Raw genomic sequence first — 26,287 nt, forward strand, 5'->3', positions numbered from 1 at the left:
TGAGTCGTGTAGATCTTAAACACGACAAACCTAAGGTGTATCGAAAAGTTTCAAGAGTGGTGCATACTGTTTGTGGTTCTTGAGATAGAAAGTGATCACAACGTATGCTCTGCATTATCCAAGAAATCTCTGTAGTAAAGCGTTGTGGTCTATACGCATAGCCAAAGATCTATTGACCTGTTGTAGTATTTCCCAAGCCACACCACTTGTTTCTCAGTAAGTTACAGCAACTGTGGTGTGACTAACTACAGGTCTAGTTTTGACAAAATGCGTCATATGTGGAACTGTTTTGTAATACAGAAAGCGCAAGGCTTCAACGCGGCTTCAATGAAAATAAAAACACCAGAAAACCAACAATTTGCTTGAAGAATCTGACTACAAAGGCACAACATATGTAAACAACAAAAATATTTGAATTTCACAATACCTTTTAGGGAACATGCAGGGGACTGCTAAATATGAAATGCTGCTCACTACCCACTTCGCACTACTCACTTTTCAATGTGAGAAGTGAAAAATGAGGAAGGAGAAGTGAGACGTTTCACTTCACACTTCTCGCTGTCAAAAGTGGGTAGTGATAGACTTTTTACAGTGAGAAGAGAAATGAGGAGTGAGAACTGAGACGTCCCTCTTTTCATTCCCAATTTCTCACTTTTCAAATGAACTATTCGGCCTAATGACCCTTTCGGCCAAATGACCCTTTCGGCCAGATGGGTTTCGGTCAAATGAGCCTTCCCCCGAATGAGCTGGTGACCGGAATTCCGGATTCACTTGGCCATGTCGCAAAATTTGTATAAATTGAAGTTATACAATCAATCAATTAAATATTTGTTGTGTTATGACCGCTGAATTCGGTTGAATGTTCGAAGGTAACAACTTGCCAGGAAGCTCCCTGTGCGAGTTTCTTGGTGTAGGGAAGTGGTGGGCCATTAAAAAAAGAAAACAACTTAACGTGCTTCTACTCCAGCCAAGCTGGCGGCTGATGATTTGATATTGGAACGTAAATGGCCACAAACTCATGCAGTAGAAACCCTGGCAATATGGGTTTCAAAATTAATGAAATTGTTTCGGGAACACGGTCCTATGAGTAATTAGGCCACAGGATGGCTTGACAACGGACCGGTCATCCTGGAAACTGGTTCCCGTGGATGCCAATGTGACTATACAGCGATTCCACGGGAAAAGAATAGAGTTGAAAAAAAAGCTGTACAATTTTGCTCAAAATCGCTTTGTATGTTCTTCATCGAAAATAATTAGACCCGTATTTTTTTATTTTTTTATTAGGGTGACCATGTTCGATATAGGGTTACCAGAAAAATCGCTATTTTTCGAAATTTTTTATTTATAAAAAATCATAACTTTTGAACAGTGGATCGATTTGCAATATTTTTTTATGGATAGAAAGCTTATTACTTCTAGTTCTCACTAAAATTTTTGGTTTGGTGTATTGGTGTACTCAAATTTGCTAAAATGGTCAAAATATTCGTTTTTTAAGATTTTTTAAATGTTGGACCACAACGACTATATATTTTTATATTTTTTTTATGAAAATACAAATATTTTTACATAACATATCGAAAAATTAGAAATGTTCATCGAGCCGTTTTTGAGTTACATTTTTTTGAAAATTTCAAGTTTTCTGCCCATACACACATGGAATGAACGTTCAGCGATTCCACGGAAAAATAATAGAGTTGAAAAAAAGTTGTCCAATTTTGCACAAAATCGCTTGGTATGTTCTTCATCGAAACTAATTAGACCCGTATTTTTTTATTTTTTTTATTAGGGTTACCATGTTCGATATAGTGTTACCAGAAAAATCGCTATTTTTCGAATTTTTTTATTTTAAAAACTTTTGAACCACTGTATCGATTTGCAATGTTTTTTTATGGATAGAAAGCTTATTACTTCTAGTTTTTACTGAGTCTGAGAGTCTGAGAGAATCTTAGCTCTGCTATATTGAGGAATGGTAGCTCAAATCTCAAAGCTTTAGACTACAAGCAATGGTTTTCTCTGATTACCTTCAATTAAAACTCAGCATTTAATTTGATTATTTTTATTTTTCATAATTCATCAAAAAAAAATATTACATAGCAAAATTCTTACAATTTAACACACTTTTCTTCATCTGAAAACGAAAACCGTTTCACGATAATGTAATTTTCATTTTGTGGCTTAAAGTAATGAAACGATTGTGTCCCAGAGATTTGTTTTACACGAGTATAACGGTTCTTTATTTTCTTTTCCATTGCATTGTAATCTTTTCCCGAGAAAAACTCGTTATATATTTTGGAATCTACTTAAGAAACAGCCCAAGAGTAAAGTTCGTATGCAGTTGTAATATGATGGCCTTGTAAACTTGATTTTGAAGCGTTTCGCTTTAGAACACCTCCTAAAGCGTCACAAGGCCCTTTTCCATGGCAAGTGGCAAAAAAGTTCCACTCTGCTTTAAGACCGAAGTCTTTGTACATGTGGCACAAATTGAAAGCAGTCATCTTATTTTTGTATTGACTGCCTGATCCATCAGAAAAAAATGGATTTTTTTCAGGTAAGGTAGCTTTTTAATGAAATTCACACATTTTGTTATAAACAGCCGAACGGCAACATGGTTATGTTTAGTAAATTCTGCGATTGCTATGAAGCTTGTAAACTTTAAATTTTGTGCTTCATCCTTATAATATATGGCAAAAGGATGGATTGTGCATTGAGCGTTTGCCCAATGAAAACCTTGTATAGCGTCCTGAATAACAAAAGAGTAATTTTCTGAGAAGTCAGCAATTATAATGCAATCAGTTGCTTCCAAATTAATTTTAAGTTGTTTTAAGTAGTTTCCTTGTTGCTCTGCAATAAAATTATGCGGAGATAATTCGCTTAATTTTTCTAAAAATGTTTCCACATACTCTTCTGCATCCATTCGCATTGAATTTAAATGACAACGATCTGTTTGCTTCCATTGTTTAAATTCTAAGGAATCGACATTTTCAAGAAAATTCATCAGGTCATTCTCCAGTGTCTGCGTACCCGGGCAATGATCACAGGTTTTCAACCAACATTTCTCTGTAGGATTTTCACAAAGTATTTTAAAAAAACAAGTCATGATACGTTTTTAAATGGTTATGAATAAGTTTCTTGTCCTTAAGGGTTTTAAACATTATTTTAACATTCTGATGATAAATGCATACGCAGCAGGGTTGTTAACGTTAATCAACGATTAACGCCGTTGACGTTAATTTTTCGAAAATTTAACGTCAACGGCGTTGCGTTCAATGTTTTGAAAATAAACTTTAACGTCAATGAAAAGCGTTGAATCAACGTCAACGCCAACGTTGATTCTATCGTTGATTTTCTCAAGAAGCGATGCATCGTCGGAAGCGTTGTCATGGCCAACGGTTTGATAAACAAGTGAAAATTTCGGGATGCAAAACCAAACCAAACTTGTACTTTGTCACTAAAAAGGTGCTCGTGGTACAGAAGTGAAACTGCCGGGTGCTGCCGACATCGACATAGCAAAAATAGTTCATTCATTAGTGCCGGATTGTTATTTTGTACATTATGTAGATATTGTGAGGCTGCTTTACTGAGGTTTCTGTTAATCAACGGGATAATTAACGCGAAACGTTAACGTTAATTAACGAATTTCGTTAACGTTAACGTTAATCAGGGCATTTAGGGAGTCATAGAAGCTTGCGTTGAACGTTGAAATTAACGTCAACGATTCAACGTAACGCCGTTAAACGTTGATTAACGTTAACAACCTTGATACGCAGACAGTATGCGTTCCACTTGAACTAACTAGAATACAAGTTTTTGGGCGGCTGCTGGAAAAAATTGAAAATCCAATTTTAAGTAAAATATTGCTCTTTGAAAATTGAATAAATTTCACGAAGGTTACATAAAAGTAACCTGCGCTGTACATGCACTTTTTCTCCTGCCATATTTTCAATAACGAAATCCCTTTTCCCAGGACATGCTCTGCTTATCTCGTCACTATTATAAAAGTCCCTAACTACAGTTAGAGTATCATCGCTCAAAGACAACATATTTACTCTGGTCTCCGGTGTGCTCATAAAACCTTTTTCAATCTGTAATTTCTTTGCACGTTGAGCAGTTCGTTGCGAAACACCGAATTCTTGCATCATTTTGTATGCAGTCCAGGATTTGGGAAGGGAAGTTAGAATCCTATATCGATCGTTTCTGTCAGATATTTCATCAAATTTTGCCTTCATTTGTTTAAGAATTTCCTGACCGTCTCCGGGTTTCTGGGCACCAGCGCTACCAATTGATTCAGCACTCGTTGATTCCAAAGAAAACAAAGATTCTGAAAACAAGATGGAAAAATAACTATTAGGAGCATGTTTCTTCATATAATGTAATACATATTGTATTCGATTATTCTATTTTGTTGCATGATAGGCAACTGCTCTACAAATTGAGCTACTAGGTCGGATTAGGTAAGATTATACGGAACTGATGTTTTTTCAATTTTCTGAATAATCGAGTACAACTAGTATAATGTAGCAAATCATGATGTCTGAATGAACAAAAAGAAGAGATTATTCTACTTACCAACACTAGGAACAGCGTCAATTTCCGATGATCCAGCGGCATTGGGATCGATTATTTCGAAACCACCATTATTGATGTTTGCTGGTGCGGCGAAATTGTTCACTCTAGATGGTCCCGCCACGGCGAAATTATTGGTGTCTGATGGTCCGGCAACGGCGAGATCATCAAGTTTCGATGGTTCAGAAACGGTGAGTTCTTGATTTTCACATTCTATATTAACTGCACTTGGAGCTGCTGGCTCGTTTCCTTTCTTGATAATGCGATAAAGTCGGCAATAGCAGGTATTAGAAATGTGGGAACAGCTTTTATCCAATTTTATTCTCCTTTCCGCTGCATAATCATACAGTTTAGGAGTAAGTTTCCTGTAACAATTACTCCAAACATGGCAATTTGAGCATTCGTGCTTCATTGTATTAAACGTTTCTTCAGTAAGGCAACTGGACAATTTCACTGATTTTCTTGACTGACATATACTTTATCTTATAGACCACTTTAAATAGTCCCTTTGGGTATCATTTAGGTAGAGTGAACAAGGAAAACGAGACAGATGAATCATAATCAAAAAAGAAAATACAATGAATTACCTGCATCAAAAACATATTGAAAACATACATGTTGAAAACATATAAACAAAGCAGGTAACCTATTGTATGGATCGCTGAAAACCAACCTTTTTGAAAAACGACATATTGCTTTGCCGATTTTGGAGAATGAAGTCATCAATAACAACACCAGACTATTCCGATCGAATTATTTTCAACTATTGCGATTCGTAAATTCTTCTAATAAACGAGACCAAACAAACACTCTTGAATAACATTTTCATACTTTTGATTTAATTTGAGCTATTTGAAATAGTGGAGAATAACGTTCATTCCATGTGTGTATGGGCAGAAAACATGAAATTTAAAAAAAAAATGTAACCTAAAAACGGCTCGATGAACATTTCTAATTTTTTGATATGTTATGTAAAAATATTTAAATTTTCATAAAAAAATATAAAAATATATAGTCGTTGTGGTCCAACATTTAAAAAATCTTAAAAAACGAATATTTTGACCATTTAAACAAATTTGAGTACACCAATACACCAAACCAAAAATTTTAATAAGAACTAGAAGTAATAAGCTTTCTATCCATAAAAAAATACTGCAAATCGATCCAGTGGTTCAAAAGTCATGGGCGTAGCCAAGGGGGGGCAGGGGGGGGCCGTCGCCCCCCCCTAAATTGTGGAAAGATTGAACGGGTACTGAAATGAATTCCCTCAAACATGTGCACTTTACGATCCAATCATATACAGAAATAGGTGGTTGAAATTCAAAAAATTCCCAAAACTTATTAGGGTATCCAGGATCCATAATATATGAAAGTTCAAAACAACTCGAAACATTTCGCCAAGAGTTGCCAAGAGTTCTTCCAGAAATTTCTTCGGAACAATCCGCAGAGATTTTCTTCAGCAATTAATCTGGGAATACCTTCAGGATTTCATCTGGGAATTTCTGCATTAATTCCTCCTGGTATTTTTCTGGGAATTCCTTCAGATATTTTTTCGGAAATTCCTTTAGGAACTTCTCTAAGAATTATTTCAGGACTTCCATGTGGGAATTCCTCCGGACGTGCTTATGGGAGTTCCTCCGGGAGTTCTTCCAGGAGTTTTTCCAAGAAATTCTCCGGTAATACCTCCAGGAACATTACAGGGAATTCCTGGACGATATTTGGAAAGGAATTTCACGGGAAATGGGATTTTGGAAGTTCCTTCAGTTCCTTCAGAAATAGTTTTTCTCTTCCTCTAGGGTATTCCACCGGATGTTCCTCTGAAGTTCCACCAGTAGTTCCTTCGGGAATTCAATCAGGCTTTCTTCCAGGAATTCATTTAGCATTTCTTTAGGCATTTATCTACAAATTCCTCCAGAAGTTCCTCGGAGAATTCCTCCGGGAGGTTCTTTTAAGAATTCTTCCAGGAGTTCTTCCTGGAATTCTTACGAAAGTTCCTTTGGGAGTTCATCCTAGAATTCTTACGAGGGTTCCTCCAGGATTTCCTAAGAAAATTCTTCCTGTAGTTCTTCAATAAATTCCTCCAAAAGTTCCACCGGCAGTTCCTCCGAGAATTCCTCTGATAATTTCTCCGGAAATTGCTATAGAAAATCCCCCGGGAGTTCCTCCGGAAATTACTCTGGGAGTTCCTCCGGCAGTTCCTTCGGGAATTCCTCCGGGAGATCCACCAGCAGTTTCTACGAGAATCCCTCCGGGAGTTTCACCTGCAGTTTCTCCGGGTGTTTCTCTGAAAAGGAACTCCCGGAGGAACTCCCAAAGTAATTTCCGGAGGAACTCCCGGGGGATTTTCTATACAATTTCTGGAGAAATTATCAGAGGAATTCTCGGAGGAACTGCCGGTGGAACTTTTGGAGGAATTTATTGAAGAACTACAGGAAGAATTTCCGTAGTAAATCCTGGTGGAACTCTCGTAAGAATTCTAGGATGAACTCCCAAAGGAACTTCCGTAAGAATTCCAGGAAGAACTCCTGGAAGAATTCTTAAAACAACCTCCCGGAGGAATTCCCGTAAGAACTCCCAGAGAAATTCTCCGAGGAACTTCTGGAGGAATTTGTAGATAAATGCCTAAAGAAATGCTAAATGAATTCCTGGAAGAAAGCCTGATTGAATTCCCGAAGGAACTACTGGTGGAACTTCAGAGGAACATCCAGTGGAATACCCTAGAGGAAGAGAAAAACTATTTCTGAAGGAACTGAAGGAACTTCCAAAATCCCATTTCCCGTGAAATTCCTGCCAAATCTCGTCCAGGAATTCCCTGTAAAGTTTCTTGGAGGTATTACCGGAGAATTTCTTGGAAAAACTCCTGGAAGAACTCCCGGAGGAACTCCCATAAGCACGTCCGGAGGAATGCCCACATGGAAGTCCTGAAATAATTCTTAGAGGAGCTCCTGAAGGAATTTCCAAAAAAATTTCTGAAGGAATTCCCAGAAAAATACCAGGAGGAATTAATGCAGAAATTCCCAGATGAAATCCTGAAGGTATTCCCAGATTAATTGCTGAAGAAAATCTCTGCGGATTGTTCCGAAGAAATTTCTGGAAGAACTCTTGGCAGATATCCGAGTAAATTCCGAGTGAAGTCCGGAAGGAATTCTAGTACACTTCCGCGGAAAATCTCCCGGAGAAATTCCTGAAGGAATTCCTGGAGAAGTACCTGAAGAAACTCCCGAAAAAATACTTGTAAGAATTTGTGGGGAAATACTTGGACGAATTCCAGGAGAAATTCATGAAGATATTTCTAGAGGATTTCTTGAAAGATATTCTGAAGTAATTGACAAAAGAATTCCAGATTGGAATGCTAGATGATTTTGCTATTGAATGTTTGGAGGTATTTCCGGAAAATTTCCTGAAAGTAATCCCGTAGGAATTAAAGGAAGAGTTCCGAGAGGAATGCCGGAGAAGTTCCTAGAAGAATTTCCGAAGGAATTTCTTATAGATTTACAAGTGAAATTATGGAGCTAAATCGGAGGATTTCCGTCAGAAATTTTTGAAGAAACTTCTGGTAGAATTTTGGGAAGAAATTCCGTATGTATTGTTGCGGGAGCTATTGGCTGGTGGCTTTGAACCGATGCTTACAGCAAATAAAATACATATTTGTAATTCTAGCTAATGAAATAGCTGAAATAATATATTTATTGGTAGTTATTTACATAATTAGAAATAATGTATAACTCACAATTTCGGTGATTTGTCTGAAGCCGATTGCCTCCTTGCCAACAGAACCTCCACACTCGCTAAACGAGAGGTTTTGTTGTTATTCCTTACACATCTAAATTGGTTGATTTATAGCTAAGGGTGAGTATTATGCAATGAGGTGCGAAATGTAACATGTATTCTTGACGGAACTCTTGAATGCATGCCTGAAGGAAATGCCGGATTCTTCCTGAAGAGAGAATAGCCGAAGAAATATCTAGAAGTAAATCTTGGAGAGAAGAAAAGATATCTTCAAGGAATTTCCTCGTGAATTTCCTAAAAAAATAGTGGGGGGTTTCTAGATAAGGAGGAATTACAATTACATGAGAAGGATTTTCGAACGATTTTCAGAGGAATTTGTGGATAACTTTCCGGAGGAATTTAGAAGTTCCCAGGGGAGCTTCTAGAAGGATTTCAAGGAGAATTTTTGAGCCCGAAATGTTTCGAGTTGTTTTGAACTTTCATATATTATGGATCCTGGATGCCCTAATAAGTTTTGGGAATTTTTTGAATTTCAACCACCTATTTCTGCCAGAGGAACTGCCGGAGGAGCTTCCGTAAGATCTACCGTAAGAACTCCTGGAGGAATTTCAAAAGGAACTCCTAGAAGAATTCCTAGAGGACTTCCCGGATGAGCTCCCAGAGAAACTATCGGAAGAACATCGGGAGGAATTTCCAACAATTTCTGAAGAGAGCCTAAATGATTTCCTGAAAAAAGCCGAATAATTTCCTGGAATAGCTTCTGGTGGAACTCCCGGAGGAATTTCCGGAGAAACTCCCGGATGAATTGCTGGTGGAATTCCCGGAGGAACTCTCGAAGGAATTTTCTGGAAGAATTTCTGAAGAAACTCCCGGGAGAATTTTCAAAGGAACCCGGGGAAACTACCAGAAGCATTCTCAGAAACAAGAGAATTCATCTTATAGACAAATCTCGTCTAGCTGAAACCTTTGTTGGGGTTTGTAGCTGGACCATCATCATCATCAGAGGACCTCCCGGAGAATTCCCTGAGGAGCTCGCAGAGAAATTATCGGAGGAGCTTCTGGTGGAAAATCTATATAAATTCCTGAAGAAGCCTAAATAAATTCCAATTCTGCCAAAATTCCCGGAAGAATTTTCAGAGGAACTGCCGATAGAACTACCGGAATAATTCTCGAAGGAAATCCTAGAGAAATTCTTGGTGGAAATGCCGGTGGAACTCCTGGAAGAATTCCAGGAGATATTTTCGGAGAAACTCCTGGAGGATCTCCCAGTGGAAATCTTGAAGTTTCCACCGGAATTCTTTCAGGATTTCATTGCGAATTAATCTAGGAACTCCTCCGAAAATTCCATTGTTGATTTCATTTTCGGTATAATTTCTGTATAAATTTCCAGTGGAATTCCTGGAGAAATTCTTTGAAATTTTCACAAGAAATTATTCGAAACAATTCACGGAAAATTTTATGGAATTTACCTACACAAGAAATTCGAAGATTTTTCGTGTTTGTTTACTGGCAATTCTGCGAAATTTCCACGGAATATTCTTATTCTTAAAAATTATGGGAAACAGCACGAAATTATTTGAATTATTGCAGAGAATTCTGCAGAACTTATAAAGAAGTTCGTGAAGATTTTTTTGGAGTAAATAATGGTGGAATTTTCGAATCAATTCCCGGCAAAATTAATGGTGGAATTCCTGAAGACACTGCCGAAGAAGTTGCTGGAGGCATTCCTAAAGAATCCCTGATAGAATTTCGGATAGAATGCCAGGAGCAATTGACGGAGGAATTCCTGGAGAAAGCTTGCATATTGATTTTTCTGCCTATTTTATAATAAATATTATTTCAGAGAGGATTTGTTTAGAAATTCAGATATATGGTTCTAGTTTTCTTAAACTCATGGAAGAATGCAGGATTTTTATAATAATTGTTATAGCCGATTTAATATTCTTTCTGAATACTAAGTTCGTTAATATTTTTCTCACTTTATTTAAAAATATCTGATGAGCAATAAATCACGCATTTTTAAATCCATTATTGTTTTAATCATTATTGTTTCGATTTGGTTTGGATTTGGTTTCATGTGCTAATATTCATGTGTTTTTATAAAACTACGATTTGGAAGACCAAAAAAGTTGGCCCCCCCCTTCTCGAAATCCTGGCTACGCCCATGTCAAAAGTTATGATTTTTTGAAAATAAAAAAATTCGAAAAATAGCGATTTTTCTGGTAACCCTATATCGAACATGGTCACCCTAATAAAAAAATAAAAAAAAACGGGTCTAATTATTTTTGATGAAGAACATACCAAGCGGTTTTGAGCAAAATAGGACAACTTTTTTTTTCAACTCTATTCTTTTCCCGTGGAATCGCTGTATAAACTTGTTCAGAAGAAACCATTACAATCTTCTTTTTCTTCAATAGCCTTAAATTACAAACGGAACTTGACCTGCTTTTCAACTTAGTATTCTATTAGCACATCCACAGTAATCAATTGAGATTTTCTTTGCCGGCCAATAGCATGACTATGTGTCTTCTGTGGCAAGCACAAAGGATCCACTGTGCCCAGAGAGTCGAGCATATTTCCCACTCGAAATCACCTTAGATCGCGAATTGAAGTTGCCTTTTGTGAATTAGAAATTCTACGACTATGCTCGCAAGGATAATTGGAGATGCTGGCAATGTAGGTTTCAAAATTCTTTTAAACGTCTCGGAAGCATATGTGCACAACTAGTAGGGCAATCGGATGGTTTACTACAAAAACGGAACAGATTCCCGTGGGGCCTAAAGTGACCACAACTTATTCAGAAGCAATCCTGGCAATATACGTATCAAAATTCTCGGATCTGTATCGAACATTTATTTCATGAGTATTGGTCTCATAAAATGTACCGATGAAGGGAAAACTTTCCAGAGCGAAGGACTTTTGCAAAAAAAATATTCGGAGGGGAGGATTTCCGCAATAAATTGATCAGAACGTCAGTTAAACGATGACGAAATTCAGATCGCATAAAAAAAAAACTTCGGAGAAAGCGTGGCTTAATCTCAGAGTGACAGTTTTCGTATTCCTGTTACACAAGACTTGGTCGGTTGGTATCAAGATGAGGTTACGATGTTAGCGAAGTTGGGGAGGAAACGCAGCCATAGAGACTGTGGGGAGCGTGGGGACTTGCAGCCCTGGGAAGACCAGGGAGGCTCGCACACCTCCATGGGTGGGACTTATTTCCGAGTTGGGGTCCTCGGAAAGTCAAGCTGGATCTAGATCTGGTGGTACAGTCCTCAATCTTTAAGGAAGCAGATGAGGACAGATAGGCTAGCGGTATGGTCAGCTAGGGCATCTCGTATGTTTGTCGGTATTCCGTAGCTGGAATATCAAACTTTGGATATCGGCAGATCACACGTTCCACTGAGTACGGTACGGTACGAAAGGGCCTTCCGCCAAAATTATGTGAGAATCGGGTGTGGCCGGTGCGGAGGCGGGAGATTACTTGCTGGTCCTTGAGACTGGGCATGTCGTCCCAGGGTGCCGTGGATCCTTTGACCTTCCGCAATTGCGTGGTTCTGGAAGCAGCCCATTGGTTTTCCCAACCCTGGCTGACGATCTGTTTGATCCAGGCTTTAACGTCAGCCAAAGGAACCGATGTTGTGAAACGCCGGCCTTGGTGGCCGGCTCCAGCCAGAATGTCGCGGTGATGTTGCCTGACATCCCACAGTGCCCGGGAATCCAGGCGAAGGTTGTCGATTGTTGTTCACCAGCGAGGATGGCCTGGATCTATGGATGTTTCGGGTGGTCACTTTGTAGCGCAGCGATGACATTAGCGGAATCAGTCAGAACAAGGACTGGTTTGGCGGAGGGGGTAGTAGCGGCAATTAACAGAGCTTCGGTTTCCGCCGAGAAGGCATTGTGCAGGAAGGCTGTCCTAGATCGTAACGTCTAGGTCGACCCCTTTTCTCGAAAGGGAACCGTGAGTGTATCGATGTTCATGGTCCCCAAACTAGTAGAACTTTTTTTTTCGAAGTTATTGGTTTTGCAGATGACGTTGTCATAATAGTTCGTGGAAAATTTGATTCAATAATCTCTGAAAGAATGCAACCTGCGTTGAACTGCACTTTGCAGTGGTGCTTAAACGAAGGATTAAATATGATTCCAGCAAAGGCTGTTTTAGTTCCATTCACTCGTAGAAGAAAGTTTACGCTCGAAGGCCTGACAATTGATAGGGCAGTTCTAAAATATTCGTCAAGTGTTGAATACCTAGGTGTTATCTTAGATGACAAACTTAAATGGAACTTACACATAGAACAAGTAGTTTACAAAGTCCAAACGCTCTATGGATAAGGAAAGAAATACGGACTCAAACCTAAAATGTTCCATTGGATATGTACGGTTATTGTACGACCTAGAATAGCATACGCATCGTTAGTTTGGTGGCCCAAGATAAACCAAAAAACGACACAAAATAAATTGGACAAAATATAACGTTTGGCTTGTATGGCCATAACGGGTGCAATGCATACACAGCAAGAAATATTATGTAAATTTACGTTTATTTTGATGCACATATTTGGAGCATGAAAATAAACGCAAAAATAAACGAACGCTCTGTAATTTTGAATCTATATAAATTTAAAATTACTTGTACGTGTAAAAATAAATGAGATTTGATTGAAATTTGAATAAATATAAATTTAAATCTACATGAAGGTTATAATTACATCAAAATTAGTTTATTTGTACATTAGAGGGGTGGTGGGCAAATATTCCACCAGGATCGATTATGTTCTACACAGATGGATCAAAAATGAATGACAGTACTGTGGCAGGAATAACAGGCCCAGGACTTAACTTATCTATAGCAATGAGAAATTGGACTACTATTTTTCTTGCAGAAATATTTGCCATCTTAGAGTGCACATTCGTATGCTTGCAAAGAAAATACAGACATGTTCGGATTTGTATGTTCTCAGACTGCCAGGCGGCTCTGAATGCATTAAAATCATTCAAATACCAATCGAAATTAGTTTGAGAATGTATAAAATTGTTGAAACAACTAGCTTTTTACTTTATTTTTACAGGGTGCCAGGCCACGAAGGAAACGAAAAAGCGGATTTACTTGCAAGACAAGGTTCAAGATACCAGTTCATAGGACACGATCCTTTTTGCGGAGTTTCTAAATGTGTTATACAAATGGAGATTAATAAATGGGAGGATGACATAATACAGTCGAGTTGGATTGCTACAAAGGCCTTAAGATAATCTAAACAGTTCATCACTCCAAACAAGATTAAATTTTCTAAAAAAATGCTAAATCTGAAAAAAATCCTGAAAATAGTTATTGGTCTGCTCACAGGTCATTGTCCGGCCAGATATCTTTTGAAAAAGATAAACAGAAGTCAAACTGATATCTGTCGCTTTTGTGACTGTGAGATTGAGACCTCTCAACATCTGCTGTGCGATTGTTCAGCACTATTCGTGCGAAGAAAGAAGTTGGGTAAATCACTACTTGGGCCTATGGACCCGATTTCCAGCTCACTGCACAGAAAACTAAGGATTTATATTAAACATCTTGGCTGTGCATATGCACAGCACATGTTTCGAAATGGACAAATTGATATGAAATTTGCGAAAAAGAATCCACGTGTCTTGGACGGACTCGAAACCTCAACCTCCTACTCTCTAGATAGGCGTGATAACCCCTACACACCAAGACCACTCAAAGGTCACGTTTGCGGAAAAGCCATCAGAATCCGAGTACCAACCTCCACTGCGGTTAGCTATTTTTTGCAAATTGAATATCTTTCGGATGCTTGATTTGTCCAATCTCCACATGTGCTTTACTGTTATCTATATATCCACAGTAAAGCGAGTGCACATTGTTTATTTATCCAATTGAACTAGAAGTTCGACGCAAATGAAATATCCTAGAAAAATCATTGTGATAGTGTGTTCACGACGTTAGGCATAAGTACGTTAAGCATAAGGACGTTGAGCATAAGTACGTTATGCATAACAGACGATAGGCATAATGCACGTTATGCATAATGGACGTTAGGCATAAAATTACCCAAAGAACAGCCCATGACATAAAGAAGGCAGAATTAGGCCAAACGTCCATTATGCATAACATACATTATGCCTATCGTCCGTTATGCCTAACGTCCATTATGCATAACGTACTTATGCTCAACGTCCTTATGCCTAACGTACTTATGCCTAACGTCGCGAACCCTCTATCACAATGATTTTTATAGGATATTTCATTTGCGTCGAACTTCTAGTACAATTGGATAAATGTAACGGATTCTTCTTAATCCTAACATAGTAATGATTCTGTTGATTTCAAATCTATGTGCATAACATATGCAAATTTAAAACTATGAACGTTAGTATGCTTGCAAACATCATCATTCGGTACGAACTCGGCATCTGTGTGTGTGTGTTTGCTCACTAACCTGTCTACCCTTACCCTTTCCGCCTCCCTGTGATGATGAGTTGGTTGAGTTGGGCTTGCTCATGGTTCGTTACGATGGGTTTGATTTCTTTTTTTCCCTGGAAATTGAATAACCATCACATATGATGAGCCATTTTTTTCTCTATATCGTTCCCAAGGTTTACCGATTGGAACAGGTTGGTTACTGACAAATTGGAGTGGATGCATATTTTAAAATATGCATTTGCCTGGGTCAAACGTTCTGATGTTTACCGCCGGAGCGGGAGATTTAAATTTTTCACAAACAATGGAATTGAATTTTTGGTCTGTTTGTTCGGGGTATGTTTGCGTAATGAATGCTTGGGGTTTCAGCAAAGGGTCAGTGGGAAGCACGGGTTCGCTTGTTTGAATGGGTTCACGTTGAACATTTTTATCGGGAACTGATTATCATCTATTCAGATTATTTTTTGTTGATTTCCGGCTTAATTGGTCATGAGCTTCTGAGAATAGCTTAGCTGAAGTAACTTGGTAGCTCTATATTAAATCGATTTTGTAGCTGTACAACCTACTGCGTGCAAACGTTTCCAATTGAAATGAACTTAATCAACTGTAAGAAATTCTATCATAAATCAATTATACCGATTACAATTTTTCTGATGCTACGATAAATTCCTTAGTAAATGAATAGAAAGTGAAGGAGATATCATTTGTTTAAGATTTTTAATTATGTATTTAACGCAATTCTCTTTGGATTAGGAATTGATATATAGAATTAAGATAATGATGATTCCATGATTAACGTTTACCTCCAAATAGATGATCCTATCACTCGCTACTGCTTTATTCACCAAACAGTAACTTAAAGCTGGGAAAATCCCCGTAGTGAGACACTCTCCGACACAAAATAACATTCATAATCTTGCTAATCATTATCGGCATCATCATCATGCTTCAAAACGACTGTTTCCTGGAATTCCAAAAGATATCCATCCATCCTACATTTCACCGTTATGCTCTTCGCACACTGTAGTCAGTAAATTGTGCCGCTTCCCGACCGCAGCAACAGCCTTATCATCCACATCGAACAATGCTGGCACACGGCACGCTGTATTCTTTGACAGGCCAATCATGGCTGCAGCGGCGACTGTCTGTGGTAGCGCCTACCAAATTTCCCAATCGGCCCATAGATACTTCCACCGTCGCTTCGGTCGCGTCAGTCGTCTAGTGCTGGGCATTCAAATGGTTCAGGCACGGGAAGCAATTTTCGCCTTACTGTTCACCGAAACGCGACCGACAATGCAATGCCGGCACGTGGTCTTCCGTTCCGATGTTGAGCGTTTCTCTAATGTGCCCAAGTCCACCGGCACCCGGGCGGGCGGCAGTCAGTCAGTGGTGGTACTAAAGGGAATATTTCGGGGTGGCTTAAGGCTCCCCCAGACCTAAGCGATTTCATCGCCGCGACGGCGACAACTAGTCGCCGCGATCCTATCGTTGGGTCGCTGCAGGCAATACTCTATTTACGCTTCCATACCAACGGCGACAGAATCGCTGTCGCTAAGCGATAGAATCGCGTCGCGACTGTCGTGTCGCGTGTGTTTGGGGGAACCTTTAAACGAGCCACATGAGCTCTCGGACAACCGACAAAGCAGTTGATCATTCCAGCGCGTGCACTGACAGAAAACGGTTGTATACATTTTTGGGAAATATACAACATCTCCTCGTGTCGGTTCTGTTAAGAGACCCACCAATACCAAGATTTGGACTATAGTCCCTTCCCGATTTTGGCAACACGACCGGATTTTAATGTTGCCAAAATGTGATGTTGCCAAAAACGGGAAAAAAATTGCATACAAAATTTCATTTTTTTTTGTTTGCATAATTGAAGCCAAATACTTAGAATATGTACTACAAAGTATGTGGAGTGTGTTTAAGTGATGCACGTGCATCATAATTGTCATTTTTGCGATATTATTCATAACTTGGAGATTGTAGCTCAAACAAAATTAAAAAAACTCAAGAATGGTAATAAATACATAATGTAACTAATTAGCCAATTTCATAATACAAATTTAAAATTAATAATATTTGAAATTACCAATCGCGTCGGCCATGTCCTTACAAAAAAATGTAGTAATAAAAAATGTTACTATAGTAGTCCATTGAATTGCTGACTTCAATCTGACATTTCATATAAATTTTAGTCCACCGAAAATGCTTGATTTATTTAAATGTGCGTTCTGAGCTTGGTTCTGAACGAAACGCTATCGCTTTAGTTTAGTTGAACCAGTTTTCAGATACATACAGAAACACCTTGCAAGAGGTTACTAGAGCCCGCAGTCAAAACCCACCCTAAATCGCAGTGTTTCTGTTGACTCCTGAGACACGCCAAATTTCAAAGCCTAGATAGTGTGATATTGCGCCCGTATTGGATGATGTAGCCCAGCGACAGGCTGGAGCCCCACCACTCGATCGGTCCACAATTGGATGTGTCGTGTATACGTGCGGTACTCCGGGGGACTGACATTCATTAGCTGGTCCAACTTCTCATAATCCTCGTCTTCGAGATCCTGGTCGATTCCATCTGGATGCAGCCAACCTAATGAATGGACTGCGATGGTTGCAGCAAGCTTCCAACGATTATCTCGGATTCCATCGGTCTTAAGCTTGTTGGCTACGATGAGCTCCACCAGACAGAGATAACCTGCGTCGGTCATACGTCGAGAAACTCGGCCCGTGGCTACGAACCCTTTGTGGAGTTGGGTGTTGTTGAACTTATCCCGCAACGAGGTAGACTTTTTGATCGTGCCGGAATTGCCCACGAATCCCATTGCCGCCATATCGCGCAAGTCACGGATGGCCAGACCACGGTTTTGATCGCGAAGACTCATGTTGATTGAAAGATCGTTTGCCGTTACTCACACCTTGTATGGTCGGGCCCCACGTTGGGCGCCAGTGTTATGATGTTCCCATTACGGTAGAGCAAAGTGGAAGGCTACCAAGGTAAATCAGTCACAAACACTGAGGGCTAACGGCACCAACCAAATCAAAACAAATGTCTCATGGTTTAACACATTATATTAAACTTATTCTCATCCTCCTGTCCTGGGTACCTACTTTTCCTGCTCTTACAACATTTGGTCTTATCATTAATGCACTGACTCACAGTTTGCCGCTTCCTCTCACTGATCGGAGCCAGCTTGCCGCCGTTCGACCGGGCTCCATAGTGGCTGTTGGCGCTATAACCGTGACCAACTCCGGTTGGGTCGGATGGACTGTATTTCGGGATTCGGAATAAAAGATTCAACACCATCAGATTTCACTTTAACTTAATCACTACTTTATTTTTACATTCACTTAATTTACACACTACGAGGTATATTCGCGACGGTAGAAAATTAACTGATTCGTTATGCATCGAGCTAGGATATTTATACTTTAATTTTAAGAGCTGGAATTATCTGGAATGTTCGAAAAATAGAAAGATCTGCAATATTCAAGAAGATTTGGCTGCACTGCCTGAGAAGAGTAGCTCACGTTCACTCACGTAAATGTCATTCATTCGGGCCATGTTCATTCAGATGGTTAGCACCATCAATAGTGTTTCCTGTCATATACATGACTGATGCTAACTATCATCGCAATTTGTTTTGATGTTGCAGTCGTTCGGTGGGTGGCGATGGGTGGTTTGGTCGTTTTCAGTGCTCAGCGTGTTGTTGACAAATTCACTGCTCGCAGAAGTTTCATCTAGTTTTTTTTCCGTACGGAACATACACCCCCCGGTTGACACGAAAGTTCAACAAGTTGCAAGAGAACTGTTGTCCTCGATCGGCAAAACAGCAATCCTGTTGATTGATCGTCGAAACGTTGCTCCACCTGAAAATACGTCGATTGCTCGCACCAATCCATCTGGACCTGGATAAACTTGAGATATACGTCCGAGTTTCCAATTAAGTGGCGGCTGTGCCTTGTCTTCAATCAACACTATCATTCCTGGACGTATGTTAGTTGCCTTCCTTATATTTTTCGATCTTGGTTGAAGACTGCAAACATAGTCCTTAGTCCACGATTTCCAAAAATCCTCGCGCATCTTTTGAAGATGTTTCCACCGTTTCAGCCGATTAGCATGTACATTTTCGAGTGAGGGTTCTGGAATTGCAGTTAGTGGACGCCCAATCAGGTAATGTGCTGGTGTTATTACTTCATCATCTGCGGGATCAGTAGAAATTGAGAACAGTGGTCTAGAGTTAAGCACTGCTTCAATTTCTGTGAGCACGGTTGCGAGTTCTTCGTAAGATAGCTTAGAATCTCCGATAACTCTGATCAAATGCCTTTTTGTTGATTTTACAGCGGCCTCCCAAAGGCCACCGAATTCTGGAGCATTGGGAGGAATGAAATGCCATTCAATTCGTTTGGGTTGACAAAAGGATTGGATACGTTCGTTAAAGCATTGGTCCTGGAATTGTTTATAGAGCTTGTGTAGTTCGTGCTGTGCTCCACGAAAATTTGTTGCATTATCGGAATGCAACGGATGGATCATTCCTCTACGGCTCACAAAGCGTTGAAGTGCTGCAATAAATGCATCGGATGTTAGGTCGGACACTGCCTCAAGGTGTATAGCCTTAGTTGCCATGCAAACAAAAACAGCCACATAACACTTTGTGTATCGTGCTCGATAATTTCCCATTTTGATCCACAGTGGTCCCGCATAGTCTACACCACTCACTGCAAAAGGAGGTGATGGAGTAACTCTAGATGGTGGAAGGCTTCCCATAAGCTGCGTCGCCATCTGTGGCCTTGTGCGGAAACATCGTACACAAGTCCTTGTAATATGTCTAATGGTTGACCTGGCGTTTAACAACCAAAATTTGTGACGGATTACAGACGTCAATCCATTTTGACCTAGATGTAGATGTTCGATATGCAAAGCTTGAATCATCAATTTTGTGAGACGATGTTTGCTTGGCAATATTATTGGGTGTTTCTGGTTCATTGTCAAGTTAGATTGCTGAAGACGTCCTCCAACACGAAGCACTCCATCGATGAGAATTGGATTCAAATTTCCTATTTTGCGACACGGAACCCCTGTTTCCACTCCACAGATTTCCTCAGCTAGTTCAGAATGCTGCAACATTTTAAGTATCGTATGATTCGCTTGCCGAAGCTCTTTGATCGTGACATATCGCAGTATTGTTCGTTTGGATTTGTCCTTTGTCCGGGTGTTGCAAATAAACCGAATAACTAGAGCCATGATTCTTTCTATTTTCCTGAAGTCACTGAATCGGTTGAATAATGGAAATTCTTCTTCTACTGCTATTGCAACTGTTTCAGAGTTTGTTATTTCAGGCAAGACATGATCAGGGATGTCTACTACAGGTTCTGCTTCATATTCACGGTTCGTCAAAAAATTCGGTCCGTACCACCAAAGCTCGTTGTCGTTCAAATCGTCTGGAAGTTGTCCTCTAGAGATAATGTCAGCTGGATTGTCTCTGGATCGTATGTAGCGCCATTCATATCCATCTGTGTTGCTGTTAATCTCGTGGATACGATTTCGTACAAAAACCTTGAGTCGATGCGTGGGTAGCTTCATCCAAGCTAAAACTATTTGGCTGTCTGACCAAAGAACGACGTAACGGAAATCCATTTGTACGACAGGTATAACTCTTTGTACCAGCCTGGTTAGCAGTAAAGCAGCACATAATTCCTTCCGGGGTGTCGACAGCTCATGTAACGGTGCAACCTTCGATTTACTAGTGACAAGTTTTAATTTAGCTGATCCATCGGCGAAAATGCTTCTGATATAAATACACGCACCATACGCCAAAGCGGATGCATCGGCGAACCCGTGTAATTCATAGCATATTGCATCGTTGAACGTTATCCGTCTAGGAATTGAAATTTTCTCCAGAGCTGATAATGCACTTGAAAATTTGTCCCAAGCATCCTGAATTTCCTGGTTCACTGGATCATCCCAAGCAACTTTACATTTCCACAGTTGCTGGACAAGGAGTTTAGCGACGACAATTACTGGTGAGATAAGTCCTAGCGGATCAAATAGTTTTGCCACTTCGGAATATATGATCCTTTTGGTAGCACGATGTTGTATGTCACGTTGAACGGGTTTAGCTATGCGGAAAATGTCATCCCTTGGATCCCATAGTAAACCAAGTACCTTTATAGCGCTGTTTGGTCCGCTTTCTTCCAAACCGTTCAGTTGCTCTTGTTGATCCTTTGGTATATGTTCTAAGAAGGGTTTTGAATTGGAGCACCATTTATGAAGAGAAAATCCTCCTTTCTTCATGATGCCCCTCAGTTGATCTGCTGCTTCGATGGCCGCTGCAAGTGAATCTGCCCCAGAAAGAACGTCGTCCACGTAAAAATCCTCCTTGACAATTCTTGCACCGACAGGAAAATCGAATGATTCGTCTTCAGCTAGTTGCTTCAAGCACCTGGTGGCTTGAAACGGAGCTGCTGCTGTCCCGTACGTTACCGTTGTAAGCTCCAAGACCCGAATTTTATCATATGGTTGCTCTCGCCAAAAGACACGTAGAAATGGTGTATCTTGTGGATGCATGTTTATCTGTCGATACATTTTTGGCACATCGGCAGTAAATGCGATCCGGTGCGTACAGAACTTCAGCATTATATCGTATAGCTCCTTCTGTATTGTTGCACCCACTTGAAGCACATCGTTAAGCGACAGACTAGCCTCGGTAGGTTTAGCACTAGCATCGAATACTACTCTGCACTTGGTAGTAGAACTGGACGGACGTAGTATAGCGTGATGCGGAAGATAATAATATTGCTGATTCGGGTCATCTTTTTCCTCTTGGATTTCTCTACAGTGTCCTAATTCTTCATACTCACGCATGAATTGTATATACTGCTCTTTCAAATCTAAATCCCGTTGAAGCCTATGTTGCAACATTTGGAATCTCTTCAAAGCCACTGACCGGCAGTCACTTACCTCCTTGACGTTTGCTCTAAAAGGCAGCCTTACCATGTATCGTCCGTCGCTTGTCCGTTGATGAGTGGCGACGAAATGAGCTTCGCACTCTTGTTCCTCACTGGTTAATGGACTTACGGTTGGCACTTCTTCAATCTGCCAAAAACGTTGAATAGCTTCTTCGACTTCATCCAAGGATGCTATGAATGAATGTTGAACTTGGCTTTCCATTGATTTTCCTCTGAAGACGCCAGCCACCACCCATCCCAGGGTTGTTTCATGTAGATCCGGAAATTCATCGTCGAGTTTTATGTGCCCTGGACGGAGTAGTTGGAAAAATAATTCTGCACCCAAAAGCATATCTATTTTTTTCGGTTTGTAGAATTCCGGATCAGCTAGTTGCACGCCGAATGGTATATTCCATGACGAAGTATCTACTTTTGATGCAGGAATTACTCCAGTCACATTTGGCGTTACAAGGCATTGCACTTGTGCTTGATAGTCTGTGATGCGGGATCGGAACTTGACTACCACCTTATCATTGGCGACCGTTTTGACATCGTTTATTCCTCTAATTGGGACAGATACACGGTGCCTTTGACTTCCAATGCGGCTTGCAAACTCATCTGTAACAAAGTTGACTTGGGATCCGCTGTCCAAGAGAACACGACACGAATGCGGCTGATCGTTTTGTCTAATACTTTCACAACAGCAGTTAACAAGAACACTGTTTTTGTAGAATGTGCATAATTGCATGAGAAGGATGTGGTTGGAATCTCTGTTGCAGCTGACGATCCAAAATATGACTCCTTGGTCAGATCTGATCTTGGCATCTTGGCATCTTGGACCAAAACAGATATGTTGGGTTTCGGTTCTTGCTTTACCTCGTCATTGTGAAGCTGCGTATGATGCCGTTTCTGACATTTCTGGCATGATTTTGTCGATAAGCATTCTCTGGAACCGTGTCCTTTACGAAGACAGTTGAAGCAGGCACCGGAGGCACGTACCTTCTCCATTCTCTTGTCAAACGGCAGTGTATTTAAAAGGTTACACTGGTAGTTAAAATGCGAACCTTTACAAAAATCGCAAAATTCCCTTTTGGTTCTGTTGCTGCGGCGTGAACTTTTATATTGATTGCCTTCGATGTAGTTTGTTGTTTAGGATTCAGTTTAAGTTCCGTAAACGCTAATTCACAGTTTTCTAGCGTTTGGCATCTTGCTTGAAGGAACGTGATTGTTTGCACATACTTTGGCAGCTCACCTTTTTTCTGTGTTGCTTCCCACGCCATCCTTGTGGCATGGTCCATAGCGGAGGTAAGAATATGTATTAAAAACAACTCGGAAACGCCTAGAAACTCCTGCTTAAGGTATTTCAAACTCTCAACATGGCGCGTACAGTCGTCTAGTAAACGTCGCAACTCCTTACATGACCCTGAAGACATTTTCGGGATGTCGAAAAGGCCACGAATATGCGTCTCCACAATGATCCTTTTATTCTCATATCTCTCGGTAAGAATGTCCCACGCTTGCTGGTAATTTCCTTCACTCGAGCATCAAGGACCCCAGCAGCAGCACCAACAAGAGCTTTGTCCAGATGATACAACTTAATAGCATCCGAGTCTCCAGAATTAGCCATCAAGTCCTGGAATATGGCTTTAAATTTTGTCCAATTGGCGTAGGAGCCATCAAATGCGGGAATGGGCGCTTTTAATGGATGCTGCGGCACGAGTACTTGGGGCTGTGAGCTTTGGGTTTTAACTGGCTATGATGCATATGCCATCATCAATTCTTCAATAGCTGTTCGCACATGATCATAACGATCTTCGAAGGCAATGTACACTTCTTCTTGTTGTCTAAATGCTTCATCCGGAATCACTGCAACGAGTTTGGTATGCACAGCGCTGAATTCGGAATAAGCATCATCCACTTTCTTCATGTAGGTTTTGAGCTGAGCAAGACTAATATGATCTTGGGCAGAAGAAAGTGTTCTCTGCACTCTCGCTAGTTTCAGATTTACTTGATCTCGTTGGCGGGAAAGGGATGACAGCTCCTTCAGCGTTACTGCGTCTGCGGATGTCTCCCAGTTGGTACACCTTTCTTGTAGTTTCTGTTTTTCGGCTTCAGCCTTAGTAGCTGACCTGGTCATAAGTGTGCGATCCATAGTGGCGAGAATTTCGGAAACGTTAAACACTTCACAATGTGCAATAATAGGGATTTTCACGGAAGTTCTCGAAACTACTCCACACGCGACGTTGCTCATAAAGCACTTTTCGGAAACGCTATTGAATCGGATTTTCCACGGAACCTTTCGAAATGAATTCACACGCGACGGTCTTGCGGCTGTTCCTCGGATCGATACACGTTGGATACACGTTACCACACAAACGTGTCTGGCGGTTATGGTGTTGTCACTTTTCAAAGGCGGCACTGGATCCGGTTCGAAGGACCACTATGTTGGCGCTATAACCGTGACCAACTCCGGTTGGGTCGGATGGACTGTATTTCGGGATTCGGAATAAAAGATTCAACACCATCAGATTTCACTTTAACTTAATCACTACTTTATTTTTACATTCACTTAATTTACACACTACGAGGTATATTCGCGACGGTAGAAAATTAACTGATTCGTTATGCATCGAGCTAGGATATTTATACTTTAATTTTAAGAGCTGGAATTATCTGGAATGTTCGAAAAATAGAAAGATCTGCAATATTCAAGAAGATTTGGCTGCACTGCCTGAGAAGAGTAGCTCACGTTCACTCACGTAAATGTCATTCATTCGGGCCATGTTCATTCAGATGGTTAGCACCATCAATAGTGTTTCCTGTCATATACATGACTGATGCTAACTATCATCGCAATTTGTTTTGATGTTGCAGTCGTTCGGTGGGTGGCGATGGGTGGTTTGGTCGTTTTCAGTGCTCAGCGTGTTGTTGACAAATTCACTGCTCGCAGAAGTTTCATCTAGTTTTTTTTTCGTACGGAACAGTGGCGTTGACTGACCACCGATCTGCTAATCGTGTGTCGCCGTTCAAATGGAGTGAAAGCCACCGACTGCTCGTCCAGCCGGCCAGAATTGCCGTTTCAATGCCGATTCCTACCGTGGGCGCCGCTATTCACACGTTGATCTACCCTGTAGGCACCGCTGGTCGCGCACCGATTCACCCTACTGGCACTGCGGGTTGCCGCCGATGAACGCTGCAGGCACAGCTGATCGCCGCCGATTCACACTGCAGGCACTTTAAGAACGGTCCCAGTAAGCGGTCCGGCCGTCGTCGCGATTCGCTCCGCTCTTCTTATGGTATCCGGGCACGATGTTAGGATATGTCAAAGAAGCCCTGCAGATGATGGTGCCTTTAGGAATGCTATCCGTAAGCTTAAACACGATGGACTTACCCTTCGACGGGGTTCCTTTTCGCTGATAACACCGAAATCAAAATTCTGTTTAATGCCGTGTGGTCTCGTGACCTGGATTCGGTTCGCGTGTGTATCGATCGCCGCTCTGCGGCGGCTCACCACTGATCGTCACCACGGGCACTGCATTGGGAAGAGTGCGATTATAATGGAAAATGGGCAAAACATTACTTTAACCGCTCACCTGTTTGAGGACCTTCTGACGTCGATGTTGTCCCTTGCCCCGTCGATATTTTCCTTCGTGACCTACTTCCTCCAGCCCGGGTCTCACAATCGAGGCGACCGTCCGTGTCACGCAAAGCTTTCTTGACGACGAATTAGCCGATACCTATTTTCCAGAGATGGATGTTTAATACGGTGGATTTTCATCCGGTGCTGGGTTTGCTCACCTTGGATCCCGTGTCCCTTTAAGCCAGTGCTTAGGTGTGCCAATCAAAGGCTTCCAATGTTCTCCGCTACAGACCACGCGCTTTTCCGTCCCTAAAGTAGAAGAAAATGGCTGTCGTTTTGTCACTAGTCACGGACAAAAGATTTCGAGGAGGCCGAGCTCACCTGTTACACAAAATGTTCCCACTAAATTTCGCCGATGTTGCTCCCTTTCAAATTGGAGTAATCAAATATCGCGCACCTCACTTCACTTGCGAATTTAGGTACTTTTCGTTTTTTCTTGGGAATTCGGAGACGTTTCCCTGCACGATCCGTCGCGGGTCTAGTGCGAATAATTGTGTTTTACTTGGCGATCGACCGCGCTTGTGCTTAGTGGTTGTAAAGCGTTGCGATTCTCTTGTTACGAACAGAGCTACAATGGTATCTGTGATGGGCAACACCATCTCTTCGTTGCGATCCACCCGATGCTATGGCGAGTAACGAAGGTTGTGTGAGTGTGTCCTATATTTCTCGCTCTCGCGTGAATCTGTGTTTGTGCCATCGCCATCGGTGATAACGGCTTCATGTTTGTGCCGACTCCTTGCGCTTGTGTTGTTTATACGAGCTGCATTTTGGTGAGACGATGTGATTTCTATGGCTGGCTATTTGCGTAGTGCACTATTGGACAGGGGTGCTCTAACTACGGCTCACGAGTCAGTGCATATATTAATGTCATTCTGTGACATAATTGTGTTTAATGAGACGATATTATAGGAATTTCAATATTTGCATATGCGGATAAATCAAAACGTAACAAGCTTTTCAACATTTTATTAGATTACTAGCGA

At 40.8% G+C, this 26,287-nt stretch overlaps 2 protein-coding genes and 1 long non-coding RNA gene across 9 annotated transcripts in view; 1 reads left to right on the forward strand and 2 right to left on the reverse strand.

The window, feature by feature from the left end:
- The window catches only part of LOC134227108 (cadherin-87A), a 1,007,180-nt gene that overhangs the window by 225,475 nt on the left and 755,418 nt on the right, over positions 1–26,287 (forward strand). The window lies entirely within an intron of this gene.
- On the reverse strand, positions 17,873–21,581 carry LOC134206266 (uncharacterized). The gene is made up of 2 exons (XM_062681960.1): positions 20,525–21,581; positions 17,873–17,985 (listed from the first exon to the last, which is right to left on the reverse strand). The coding sequence occupies exons 1-2, from the start codon at positions 21,579–21,581 to the stop codon at positions 17,873–17,875; spliced, it is 1,170 nt and encodes a 389-aa protein (XP_062537944.1).
- Positions 24,194–25,810, reverse strand: LOC134212227 (uncharacterized). The gene is made up of 4 exons (XR_009979231.1): positions 25,626–25,810; positions 25,463–25,553; positions 25,258–25,401; positions 24,194–25,196 (listed from the first exon to the last, which is right to left on the reverse strand). It is a non-coding gene; the product is annotated as an uncharacterized LOC134212227 (long non-coding RNA).

This window comes from Armigeres subalbatus, chromosome 1 (assembly GCF_024139115.2).
Source record: "Armigeres subalbatus isolate Guangzhou_Male chromosome 1, GZ_Asu_2, whole genome shotgun sequence".
Classification (NCBI taxonomy): Eukaryota; Metazoa; Arthropoda; class Insecta; order Diptera; family Culicidae; genus Armigeres; species Armigeres subalbatus.